Source organism: Capsella rubella, unplaced genomic scaffold, assembly GCF_000375325.1.
Source record: "Capsella rubella cultivar Monte Gargano unplaced genomic scaffold, Caprub1_0 scaffold_3, whole genome shotgun sequence".
NCBI lineage: Eukaryota > Viridiplantae > Streptophyta > Magnoliopsida > Brassicales > Brassicaceae > Capsella > Capsella rubella.
Window position 1 is genome coordinate 14,071,058 of NW_006238921.1, and position 13,551 is coordinate 14,084,608.

Genomic DNA, 13,551 nt, shown 5'->3' on the forward strand with positions numbered 1-13,551 from the left:
CCCAAAATCCAATTCAAGTTTGATTTTCACCATCTCCTTAAACCACTTAGTAAAATCGGCTTGATTGCTTTGAATATTTTGGCTGTGAATCAAAAAAGGAAATCAAGATTTTCTAACGTTTGATTGCTTTTAATTTAGTGTTGTAGACCAAAAATTGGCTGTGGAAAGATTTTAAAGTCATAACCAATCAAGGTCTTTATCTTGTAATCTCCAAGTAGCTTTTTCATTTCCCAATTCCAAATAGTCTTTATCATGTTAATATTTTACCACCTTCTCCATTTGATCACTGATTCAAATTGGTCATGCTTCCCACCGTTTAGTAATGTTGTAACTCGATAGGCATATCCTTCACACGGTCGTTTTGATCACTTGCACATTTCCATAGTTGAGATACATGAAAACTTTTTTGCCTGTGACTTGATGGTGGCAAGTAATTGAATGGCAAAGTTCATCAACATGTTCTTTCGAATGACCATGATTAAAAAGGGTCAAAATCCATTTTGATATCATCTCCTACTTTGTATTACAACATCACAACTGAATTCACAGGATACAAACTCACAAAGAAAAGGCTCAAGATAAGAGTTCGGATCATGAACATAGCAACAAAAGTTTGTTTAAAAACTTGGGATTCATTCCGAGTCAGAATCAGAATGAGCACTCTGCCTTACGTTCCTTCTGACTTGTGTAGTAGACTTTGGTTTAAGAGATGACTCTCCCTCGTAGTGGATCACTTGTGCTCTGGCTATTCTCTCTTCCAAATCCTCTGTGCTGAAATCATCTTTCCCTCCTAGCTCATTGAACCCAACCTATCAACAACAACAACAACATTGATCATAATACATTAAATCATATTCTAAAGAGACTAACAAAATCTTCGTGTTGATTATCATTATTATTACCACATAATCATCCACTTTAGTGCTCTTAATGAGTGCTAGAGTAGGAAGAACAACAATCTTCAGCCTCTCAGCCAAGAATGGACTTTTCTCAGCTTGAATCTTCACAAAACGCGTCTCAATGTGTTGCTTTGCCAATATACTCATGTGTTTATCCATCACCTACACAAACATTTCCCTTTATAAAACACCAACCATCCCAAAAAAAAAACACTTTCACAGACACAAAGTATTGTAAGTTTATTGATAATTTCCCTTGCATCACTTCCAAGCTCTAAGAACCTCAGAGATCATTCACAATGAAGAATCATTTTGAAACCTGAATCTTATGCTAAAACTAGTGGCTATGCTAAAACCAATATACCATTTATAAACATCAATCATCCAAAACACACACGATCATCTTCATAGAGACGAGCAATAAACAAGAACGAGCATTGTAAGCGTATCATAATATTCCCTGCATCACATTCTAGCTCTAAGCAGCTCCAAGATCAGAAGTAAGATTCAAGCAATGCAGACAAAAATCACAAAACTTGAAACTTATACTAAGAAGTACCACTTTTTGGATTCCTAACATCTCTAATCAAAGATCATACATTTGAACTACGCAAATGAAACCCCAAAAATTTGAAAAACATTGAAGCTAGAGTATACGAATCCATACTTTACAGGGCCAATTCTCGCGGTAGAAGTGGCATACAACGCGTTCGCTAGCCTTAACGACGGTGAAGAAGTCTTTCTCAGAATGGATCTCAGAGTATTCGCCATGTCCAAGACTCATCCAACGTTTCTTTTTCTCAGCCATTTTCTTCATCTGCTTTAACCTTCTCTCCCTCAGAACCTCTAGATCGTCTTCGTCAAGCTTTTCTAAAGACGCGATCTCGTCGTCTATCTTATCTTCCATGGCTTTCGCCACCGTTAAAACCTGTTTCTCCAGAATCTGCCATGGAAAAGAAAAAAAAAAATTACAAATCTTTTTAGATAATTATCCAATGCAAAAGATAGAATCGAATTTTCATTCTGGAAATGGTACCTCTTTTATAGGATTCGCCATGGTTGTGTTTTTGTTTTTGCTCTGCAGTTCTAAGGATTTCAAATTTCCTGGAGTTTTTTTTTTAGATCTTGGATTTTAGGTTTGTTACCTGAAGAAGATGACTATCACGTGACCATCCACGTGACTTTAATCGTATTAAGAACTTTGGGCCTATTGATTATTACAGAGGCCCATTCAATCAAGCAAATCGGAGACTTGATTCATATTTCTCTTTATCAAATTTCGCATCGCATTTAGGGAGGTGTATTGTATAGCTAAGCCAATCCCTGGATATATTTTAAAGCATTGCATAAGAAACTAAATTTTCAAATTTATGTTTCAATTTTTAATTTCTCGCATATTTCATATATTTGGTTAGAAAATACACATAATATATTTATTTTAAATAGTTAACTAATTTTATTTGGGTGTCCTATAAATATTTTTTTAACCAAATATAATGGATGTGCTACAAATATTTTATTTGGGTGTGCGATAAATATTTTGTTTGGGTGCTAATAAATTTTCGTTTTAAATATGTTTCCGTTCAAATCATTATCATATCTCTAACGGTTCGGGAATAATTTATAACGTATAAAACATAATATAAACTTATATTGATTTATCAAGTAAAATTACAATGTAGAGCATTGTGGATCAACAAAGTATAATATTAAATTTGAAATGTTTATACTGCTTAGAAGTTATATCTAGAAGTTAAATTCTAACGGTGCTAATAAATATTTTTTTTTTAAATATCGAAAGTTCAGTAACAAAGGTGACCGTTGTAAACCAGTAAAAAACACGTAATATTGATTGTTACCGTTGCGATGAAGAAAAAAAATGGAAATAATAAACAGAAACGAAATCTCTTATGAATCTGACCGTTGTGAGACATTAATATCAATTTCCTTTCCTTTTTTTAAACTCAAACGCTTCTTCTTCTTCTTCGTTTTGCCTTGAGAGAAAATCAAAACTCTTCTTCTTCTTCGTTCTTCTTCTTCAAAACCCTAAATCCATCAATTTTTTTTTGAATTCCGATGATGATGATCCATCGGAATTATACTTATACATACTCTGTAAAATTCCGATGATGATGATCCAATCAAAGTGGAGAGGCGTATTGAAATAAAAGCAACCCAAGGCGATGATGATCCGTGACATGGCGTTTCTTTTCGTTTCGTTTCGTTTAAATGATCTCCATCGATCTCCTCTGTTCGTCTTCTTCTTCTTCTTCTTCTTCCTCTTCGTTTTGCCTTGAGAGAGAAATCAAAACTCTTCTTTTTCTAAACCCTAAATCCATCAGTTTTTTGAATTGGAGAGACGTATTGAAAATAGAAGCAACCCAAGGCGATGATGATCCGTGACGTGGCGTTTCTTTTCGTTTCGTCTCGTTTAATCTGATCTCCATCGATCTGCTCTGTTTTTCTTCTCCTTCTTCTTCTTCAATCTAAAATCAATAAAGAGATTTCACTGGATATTGAATCTAGCCACGGAGACGAGTTCACCAGAGACTAACTACGATGGAATCCAAAACTGAAGAGAGGAATCGAGCGAGGTATATTCGTAATAGTCCTCTTGTCTTCTTTGGATCTGAATTTGATATCTAGAGTTATATTATTAGGAATGGTTTAGTTAGAGATGATGATGATTTTTGGTGTCTATAGAATGAATACCTAATTTGTAATATAGAGATGTTGTAGATGCTGAAACTTGGGATAAACTTACTAGGTAGTTGTTGGATTCATCACAGAACAGGACAACCTCGTAGAGTTGCAGAGCCAACTATTGGGGAAGAAGAAGTTGGTTACAGCGTCACAGAACTGTGCTTAAGTAAGCATTTGTCTCTCTTAGATTCTCTTCTTTATGTACTTGGTACCTAATCATATGCTACTTAATATGACTAGGTACTTGACTAATGCTATGTTCCTGAGAGAAGCAATGTGTTGATTCTTTTGAGTCAATAGCCTTGTGACCGGGGAATCCATTGTTGGTATCCCAGATTTCAAAGGCAAAGTGCTGCTCACAGGAGAAGAGATTGTACATGCTTTTATACAGAGAAGCGTTTCAGTAATGACTAATGATTGCAGCCGCAGATCTATACTGAAATATTGAGGTCAAACCTTGCAAACACAGTTCTCACATTTTATGTAGTCCCCTGCTCCTGAGACGCTGATGCGAGCCTTAGAAGTTTTAAATTACTTGGGAGCTGTGGATGATGAAGGTTACTTTGACAAAGACAGGTGAGATATTTAGTGAGTGACTGAGTTCCCCTAGTATGCTCATAGTTAATTCTGAATTCAACTGCTTGAAGAAGATTCTCTTAAGTTTCCCATGCTCTCTCAGGTACGCCCTTACTTGCTAGCTTTGGTTAGATAATGTAGTTAAGGGAAGGCTTGAACTTGCTACCAATTTCCATTATACAACTAGGCTAATCTTTCTTCAATACGTATGATCATCATTTAGAGTTAAGTACTAGAGTTAGGTTATCATGAGTAGTCTCTATTCTGGGTTCTGCATAACTAAGTAAGTAATGATGCAGATTAGATAGTAGTTGCAGTTTCTCAGCTATTCTCTCTCATTAAGCTAATGGATCAGTCTCATAGTAGTTGCGAATTGCTTTATTCAGTCAAAGCAGAGGAAGCTAAAGCTAGGTTTGGACACATTGATGGAAGATCACCTCACATTGTTTGAACGTCAAGCAAAACAGTAAGTGATTATCTCTTTGTTTATTGCTGCTTTAGACAACTAACTTGGTCATTGTAAATTCTCACAGATGGATGAAATCTGCAGACAATGTTTAGACAGCAGCTAATCCGAATAATGTCAAGGTTCAACCTGAAGGATGTGCAGCACTAATTTTAACAACTACATCAACATAAGTGGCTCACTTAATACGCACTGGCCATTACTTGACAGCCAAGTATGTCAAGACAAATTCTGTTTATATCGTTGGAGAGGATTATATAGTGCATGAGGTATTAACAGGTTCGTAATACTCATCATCTTTTAATTTGATTTGGAGAATTAATAAATTTGTGTGTTATTCAGAAATCAAGATGACACATCTCTGATTCTCATGGGTTTGTTAGTTGGAAGAAACAGGAAGCTTGCTCCCTCTAGTTTGTGGTTTCAAATTGCAGGTATTATACTATACTTTCTTACATTTTTCTTTTTAATTAAGAATAATGATTTTGATTTAAAAATATACAAAAAATAGAAACTAAATTATGTTTTTTCACTTCTGATTTTTGTGATTTAAAACTAAATATCAAAGTTTTTGACCAAATAATTTTCAAGTAAATAGTTTTAATCTTTAATCAAATTCTTTTTCTTTTGTTACTAGGTGTTAAATTTAAATACGTTGAAAACAAACCGGACCTAGCATCCAGTCTCTTTGTGGTCCGTCAGTTTGGTGTGAAAGTTCAACATGTTTTCACGTATCGTAAATTTAACGCTTAGAAAATTTTAATGCTTTTTATAATATTATTTAATGTAAATTGTTTTGATTTTTACTAAAAATTATCATTATATAAAATGTTATAAAAAATCTAAGTGATATATTTAAATACACTTACACAAACCATAACTTGACCTAGGATGAGCCAGTGCTCCGTCGTTTGGTGTAGTAAAAGTTCAAACTGCTGATAGAAAACGTAGTAGTCCTCCAATAAAATAGGTTTCTTTGATTTTTATACCCAAAGCAGAATATGACCAATCTAAAATTTTCAATTAATTATATATATTATTAAAATGATATAATATCAACTAATTTCATGTTTATATAATATCCAGTAAAATAGGTTTATGGGGTTTTTATACCCAAAGCAAAAAATGACCAAAATATTTTTGAACTGTTGCTAAGAAATTGAGAATTTTTTAGCAAATCTATATTTTTCAGTTAAGTATACAAATTATTAAAATGATATAATATTGAGTAATTTTCTGTTTATCTTTTTTTTTTCCTATGACTACTTTTTCTTTTCTATAATTATTTTTATAAGTTCAGCATACTTTTTGTTAATAACTAATATGACCAATTAGAACATAAATTAATATTACTAAACACAAAATATATGGGATAAATATAAATATGGATCTCTAAAAGGCTCTAACCCGAATTCCCAATCATTCGCGAGGGCACACGGGATACGATCTAACTGGAACCCCATAATTCCGACGAGACAACTAGCCGTCACCTACAACAGTACAACACAATTCCGACAATCGTTTTATCTTGGTACTTAGAGCAAACGCAGCCTTTGGACGTCCTACCAACATTTTTTTTTTTCAGATTTTTTTACAAAAAAAGAAAAAAAAAATAACCATTCGCGGGCCGCCACGTGTCAGTGGGGCCCGCGAATAGTAATTTACGATGGCAAGGGACGTCCAAAATGAGCGTACGTCCCACTAATGTTTAATGTTTTTTTTTTTTTTTCTTTTTCTTCTCGTTTGACGTGAAGGACAGGGGAATTACCCATTGATGCTCATGCCCTTAGTTACACAACCAACAATCTATTCCGTTCCAGCTACAGATTTCTCCCCACACTAATCATCCCGTATAGTCCAACCTCAGCTACGAACCATCCTTCGACTTCTTAAGCTTTCCTGATAATTATTGCCAGAAGCCACACCTACAACACCATTGGTGTCGATGTGTCGTCAATTGACCAACCCAATGTCGGCTCGAGGCCAAGCCACACCTACAACACCATTCCTACAATCGTTTCCCATGAATCATCAACTTCACCACCTTAGCTTTACCGCTATACTCTTGAAATCCCTCGTGATTCACCAACAACCCGTTCCTAACTCCATGATCCATGGAAGCTTGGTTTCAGCTTACACCAAACTCGTTCATTTCACAAACCTACCGTTGGATTATCCAACGTTGTAAATTTACTTTTCCCGTTGTAAATGTCTTTAACGTCCATATTTAGTTATTAATTTTTGAGTGGTTTAAAAGATCAGTATAATACAAAAGGATATACATTTACATATAGCAATTAGGAAATATGGACAAACGAATCTATGGGAAGATACGGTGAAAAATAAGTAAATCTTTCCTTTTCATTAACCTTTAACGGCTAATTACGCAAAATCTATGTGAAAATATGGAAATCGAATCCAAAAAGCGCAAACGCATATCTTTATGAGCGATAGTGAAATATACGTTTTTATTTTTCCTAACCCTAGTAACCAAAAGTATATTTCTCTATTTCACATCTGATCACTTTCATACTTCGTTCATCTTCTTCATCTTATCTTCACCGAGCCAAAGTTTTCGTCTCAGAGATCAACAAGAGAATCACCATGCGACCTTTACCTTCTTCCTCTTCTTGTTCCAAGTCGTCTTCTTCTTCTTCCCTCGCTTCCACAAGTTTGAGCAACAGACTTGAGACCATCTTCACCATTCTCTGTGACATTGAGGTCTGCGTCATCCAAGATGGACCAGACGGAGAACTTCAGACATGGCCTAAGGAGAAATCGAAAGTGAGAGACATGGCTCTGAGGTATAGTCAATTGAACAAAGCCTTGAGACGCAAGAAAAGTGTTAATCTTGATGGGTTCCTAAACTTTATGTTATTGTAGCTTCACTTAGTGCATCACTGCATCTACTAGTAAATTAGGTAAATTTAGAGGTTAATGGGCTTCGAGTGTTTTTGTTTACAATTTCTTTTAACGTCATTTGAATATTAATTAATTAAGAGTTGTTTACAAGATCATCCTCATAATTATGAAATCTGTATAAACCAACGAATCTTTTTTTATAGATGTCATTAATGGAGAGCTAGTGAGGAATAAATGTACATTTTTCCTTTTCATCGAACCCTTAACGGCTAATTTTTGCAAAATCTTTGCAAAGATATGGAAATCGAATCTTTACGACGATTTGTTTCATAGCGATGAGCGAGAGTGAATTATAAACCCTAGCGATCGATGTTTTCTATAAATATATTTCACAAAGTTTCTCTCTGATCACTTTCATACTTCGTTCATTCTCCGAGATCAACAAGAGAATCACCATGCGATCTTTATCTTCTTCCTCATCTTTACCTTCTTCCTCTTCTTGTTCTAATTCTTCTTCTTCTTCGACACGTTTGAGCAACAGACTTGAGACGATCTTCAAGAAAGCTTCTCAGCTTTCCATTCTCTGTGACATTGAGGTTTGCGTCATCCATTACGGAACAGGAGGAGAGCTTCAGACATGGCCTAAGGAGAGAGAGAAAGTGAGAGACATGGCTCTGAAGTATAGTCAACTAAACGAAACCTTGAGACGCAAGAAAAGAGTTGATCTTCATGGGTTCTTGAACGAGCAAAAGCACAAGGGTTTGGAGAATCTGAACCAGAAGAGGATGACGACCAGTCTTGAGAAGAAGCCGGTGGATGTGTTAAAGTATCCAATCTCTGATCATTACTCTCCCAACAAAATCTCCAAACTGATTCAGTCCTTAGAACTCAATGTCTCTAAACTCCAAGAAAGGCTTCGCTTTGTTGACTCGCAGAAACTTCAGAGTTTAGCACCATCCTCTCTGAATCATCAGACCCAATCTTTGAACCCTAGCCAGTTCTCGCTGTTCATGTATAACCATGGAAGTAATACTCTCTCTCAGATCCCAGTCTCTGTATCAAATCTCAATCAGGATTTCACAGCGTTACTTCAAGAATCTCAGTTGAAGAATCAGTTAATGAAGCAAGAGCTCTGTGATTATGATCAGAACATAAACATGAGTGACATGTACATCACCAACAACAGTTTTCAACATCCTTGCGTCTCAAACAAAGAAACAGTACAAGAATCTGTGAATAACTTTGGGTCGATGAATCAGCTGATGCAGAAGGAGTGTAATGGTGGGGATAAAAACTTGTTTACGAGTGATATTACCAACAGCAACCTTCCAGATCATAGTCTCTCAAACACAGTTTCATATGAGTTCTGTTCTGACACTTGTGGTAATAACATGGTCGGTAACACTAGCTTCTCTCAAGATATTATAGATATGTCTTCAAGCTATGATTTTAACTTTGATGAGATGAGTCTACTTCAAACGACATCAACTCTGCCATCTCTCTCCACCATTCCTGACAGCTACCTTCTTTCCAACAACTCGAGCTTTCTATGAATACAAGCAAAACTGTCAATGGTGAAGTAATAAAAGTATGAAGTTGTCTCTTTGTTACTAAAGTCACTCCCAATCACTCCAACCACAAAACCAAATATTACACTAAAATATTACACTCCCAATAATGTAACCTTCTATAGTTAATCTAAAATTAGAGAGCTTTCCCAAATAATTGTAGTCTGCCTAAATTTTCTCATTGCCTCTTCCTTAAAATAGTCAAGAGTATATTATATATACACGCATATAACAAAACATTATCCTCTTCAATCTCACAAAAACCAATCTAACACACAACAATAACAAAATGTTTACAAAATCGATCCTTTTACCTTTTCTTCTGATAATCATCTTCGTCTCATCATCTCAAGGTAGTCGTCAACTCTGGGATAGTGGATTCAGCGAGATGTTTGGATCCAAATCCGGGTTTCATGGGTTTTCCGGGTTCTCATCAGGGAACTCTGGAGTTTCTGGAGGCGGATTCGGATTTGGAAATGTAATGAATCCGACACAAACATGCCCGGCGCAAGGACCTTGTAACGGTAAGAAGCTGACATGTCCGGAGGAGTGCTACAAATCAACCAACGTTAACAAGGATGGTTTCAAAAGCACCAGCCGCAGCGGAGGATGTTCATTTGACTGCACGACCAAGTGTGCCGCGTCCTGTAGTTCAAATTAACAAGTTAATTTTGTACATATATATAACCATGCATGTACTTATATTATGTTGGTATGTTACGTTATAGCACTATATAGTCTATGTATAAATATGATAAAAGGGGCACGTTGTATTGGAGTTTTTGTGTCTTCCTTTGTATGGATCTTGATTAGCAGTTTTCTATTAATCTATGTATATAATATGATTATGAATAAACGAAAAAACTTAGTGTTAATTTCTTATTTTGTGTGAGAGAATCTCTAAGCCTTATACATGACCTGATTAAATAGGAAAAGGTGATCAAGACATGAAAATTAATTAATCATTTTTATAAGACTCTAAATGTACGATTTGGCAGTAGTTGTATACTATTTATAGGAGTTTCATTTTATGTCTTTTTGTGAAGATGAACAAGACATTAGCATCACATGGCTGGCCATATTACGTTAGATTATGTAAAAATATCTCATAAACTATTCATCAGATTCGTACGCATGTTTTTATTATATTCACGTCGTCGCACGAATGTTAAAATTAGTCTCACAAACGTTAATAATCAAAATTAAACGTCCTTTATTAGTGAAACAAAATTTTAGGTTCATTTGAGAGATCCGAATGATTATTATATCCGAAAAAATAGATCTGTTAAATGGTGAAGAAGCAAATAGATCCTGGTAATAACAATAGTAATTTTAATTCTAATTTCTGGATTTAAATATTAATTATACGTATATCTATATACACTAACTTGAATTTTTGCCTCTCAAACATCAATTTTATTTTATGATTATTTAAACCTAATTTATAATTTATAATTGCCAGAATTAAGAAATTATTTAATTTAATCATCATTATTTTATTAGTATTATATATGAGTATGAGCATAACTACACTTTTGTGAAACAAAGGGAGTCCAAAATATTAGTATAGTATGCTTTGAAAAAAACTATCCGCAAAATTCTTAAAATGAAATCTAAGTAGCATGATTTACTATCACAAAAATTATTAGGTTAACTAAAATTAAAGATAATATTGTAGTCTCCCTTAGTTTTCTCATTACCCTTCTTTTAAAATAGCCTTTTCATATTATTCATAGAATCAATTTCACAATTAAACTTAAAACTTTCGGCCTCTCTCTTATATCACAAAATTTTAATAAAATCAGTTCTTACTTTTTTTCTTCGATAAATATTTCGTATATTCAGTTTCTTGTGATTTCAAGTTTTTTCTTAAAATGGTTGAAGGAATGTTTAAAGCTTTTTGGTTAGTTTCTGCCGTCGTGTTTGCGGCGGCTACGGTGGTTTACGGGCAACAAGTGCCGTGTTTCTTTATATTTGGAGACTCACTTTCCGATAATGGCAACAATAATAACTTGAAATCCAAGGCAAAAGTTGACTATTCACCTTATGGTATTGACTTTCCCGATGGCCCGACCGGCCGGTTTACCAATGGCCGCACTATCCCGGATATTATCGGTTAGTTCCCGATTCATTCAATAATCAGTATGTACGTTTGTATATCCTTTTTATATAGTTTTTGAAAATTGTTAAAGACTTAAAGGTTTTCTAAAATCTTGAAAAAAAAAAGAAAAAAAAAATCGTACGTGAGACTTGAGAATTGGTATTCATCAAATTGATACTTTATAAATTAACATTTTATTTGTAAATCATTTTTACACTAATGTCACTAGATCCAAGAGACATGCATGCATGCATAGTCAACTCAAATTTTTGTAGGTTCTATGCAATTTCATTATCGGTAATTGGCATTATCTTACTATATTTGATGTTAAAAAGTTTTTTTTCCTCAAAATTATAGGTCTCAATTTAATTATATGTATATTCTGTTTTATTTTACAAATTTCTTTCTCTCTCTTTTTTTTTTTTTTTTGTGCACCACAAATTTCTTTCTCTTTAAATCATATTTTTATGCGAATGCTCTCAATAATTGTATGTTTGGAAAGACGACTGTGTGAAAAAAAGAAAATATATAATGGTTTTTCTCGTCAGGTGAACTATCGGGATTTGAGGATTTCATACCGCCATTTGCTGAAGCATCACTGGATCAAGCTCACAATGGGATCAACTACGCTTCTGGTGGAGGTGGACTTCGTGAAGAAAGTGGCCAACATTTGGTAAGATGTAAGAACTAGACAAACTTTTAACTAAATTGTTTGGTGATAATATTTCATAAAACTATAATATATACTTAGCTCTAACGATCATATATTCCATGAAAAGTTGTGAACGGTTAACTACGAAATTTTGATGGAATCATTTAGGTTGATCAGTAGTTTTAATGTTTTAGATAACAAAACATTAACACATGAAGGAAAGTTCAAATTATTTATTGATATCTAGCTATATATAGGGAGGTAGACTCAGTCTAAGAAAGCAAATACAAAATCACAAGATGGTGATAACGAAAGCAAAGGTACCAACACAAAAGCTGGAACAATGTCTCTACGTAATCAACATTGGAAGCAACGATTACATCAACAACTACTTCATGTCAGATTTGTACAACACCAAACGACGTTACACCCCTAAACAATACGCATATTCTCTCATTATTATCTACCGTTCTCACTTAGAGGTAAAATGCGGAACCATTTAGATATATATATGTTTGTCATCTGACATAGTTTTATATTAAGATACTCAATAATTCATTGTATATTGATTTGTAATTGTTTTGATTATGCGATGCGATATTGTAGAATCTGCACCTTCTAGGAGCGAGGAAGGTTGCAATTTTCGGACTCAGTCAGATTGGTTGCACACCAAAGATGATGAGGTCTCATAGTGACGGTAAAAGCTGTTCGCGCGAAGTGAACGAAGCAGTGAAGCTTTTTAACATAAACCTTGACGAACTTGTCATGGACTTTAATAAGAGGGTCGAAGGTTCAAAGTTTACTTTTGTCGATCTTTTCTCCGGTGGAGATCCCTTAGCATACTCTCTTTTAGGTATAACCATATTAAACTCATGCATGACTTATTACAAGTTTTTAATCCAACGAATGTACAAGAGTTTTGGTCTCTTAGTCTTCTCTTTTGTTACATAAGAATGTTTTAATTCTAATTTTTTGGTCCGATGGACTAATTTTTCCACGCTCTTGTAATTTGATAGGGTTTAAGGTTATGGACAAGGGGTGTTGCACCATAACCCCGGAGGACGAACTTTGTGTACCGGACGAGCCAATTTGTGCAAACAGGACTGAATATATCTTTTGGGATGATCTTCACAGCACAGAAGCCACCAACATGGTAGTGGCGAAGAGTTCGTTCGACGGACTCCTAACAAAACCGTACAGCATCTCGCAACTTGTAAACGAATAGCGGCTAGCTAGCTAGTTTCTACACATTGACATGAAAATTGATGACGTTCTGATGTGTGTAGATCAACTTTAAGGGAAACTAAATGTGTATATATTACTCATTAACAAAAGTTTTTGTGAGGTTCTCTTTTAGTGGAAAACAAAAAAAATGACATCTTTTTTATATGGATTTAGTTTCATTAACAATGTTGTTAATCATGTTTAACAATTATTTTTAGATTAATGCAATTCTGAGTATATTTTTAGTTTTTATTTGACTAAAACTGTTGGTTAGTCAATGTAGACGGACGACGGTTATTTGTAACAAATTACACCAATCTGATAGAAATCTTTTACCATTTTCTTTCTCTATAGAAAATTATGAAAGCAAACCTAAAAATAACTAGAGATATCAAAGAAAAATCCTAATTTGAAAAAAAAGTACCTTAATATAGCTAAATCTAATGCATCTCTTCTAACCTCTTCGTATATATTAAGTAACCCACTTTTCCTTGTTTTAC

General features: G+C 34.4%; 4 protein-coding genes across 4 annotated transcripts; 3 read left to right on the forward strand and 1 right to left on the reverse strand.

Annotated features, from left to right (window-relative positions):
* Positions 1–457: 457 nt before the first annotated feature.
* On the reverse strand, positions 458–2,013 carry LOC17893903 (thioredoxin domain-containing protein 9 homolog). Its single transcript, XM_006298419.2, has 4 exons — positions 1,936–2,013; positions 1,567–1,842; positions 903–1,061; positions 458–809 (listed from the first exon to the last, which is right to left on the reverse strand). Exons 1-4 carry the CDS (start codon positions 1,954–1,956, stop codon positions 633–635), a joined length of 633 nt encoding a protein of 210 aa, XP_006298481.2. The 5' UTR covers positions 1,957–2,013; the 3' UTR covers positions 458–632.
* Positions 2,014–7,248: 5,235 nt separating this feature from the next.
* Positions 7,249–9,059, forward strand: LOC17891577 (agamous-like MADS-box protein AGL75). The gene is made up of 2 exons (XM_006299146.2): positions 7,249–7,448; positions 7,904–9,059. The coding sequence occupies exons 1-2, from the start codon at positions 7,249–7,251 to the stop codon at positions 9,057–9,059; spliced, it is 1,356 nt and encodes a 451-aa protein (XP_006299208.2).
* Positions 9,060–9,343: 284 nt separating this feature from the next.
* Positions 9,344–9,882, forward strand: LOC17891214. The gene has a single exon (XM_006299155.2). It carries the CDS (start codon positions 9,364–9,366, stop codon positions 9,733–9,735), a length of 372 nt encoding a protein of 123 aa, XP_006299217.1. The 5' UTR covers positions 9,344–9,363; the 3' UTR covers positions 9,736–9,882.
* Positions 9,883–10,933: 1,051 nt separating this feature from the next.
* Positions 10,934–13,052, forward strand: LOC17891223 (GDSL esterase/lipase At2g19010). The gene is made up of 5 exons (XM_006299605.2): positions 10,934–11,189; positions 11,724–11,848; positions 12,085–12,309; positions 12,434–12,680; positions 12,844–13,052. The coding sequence occupies exons 1-5, from the start codon at positions 10,949–10,951 to the stop codon at positions 13,050–13,052; spliced, it is 1,047 nt and encodes a 348-aa protein (XP_006299667.2). The 5' UTR covers positions 10,934–10,948.
* Positions 13,053–13,551: the final 499 nt, after the last annotated feature.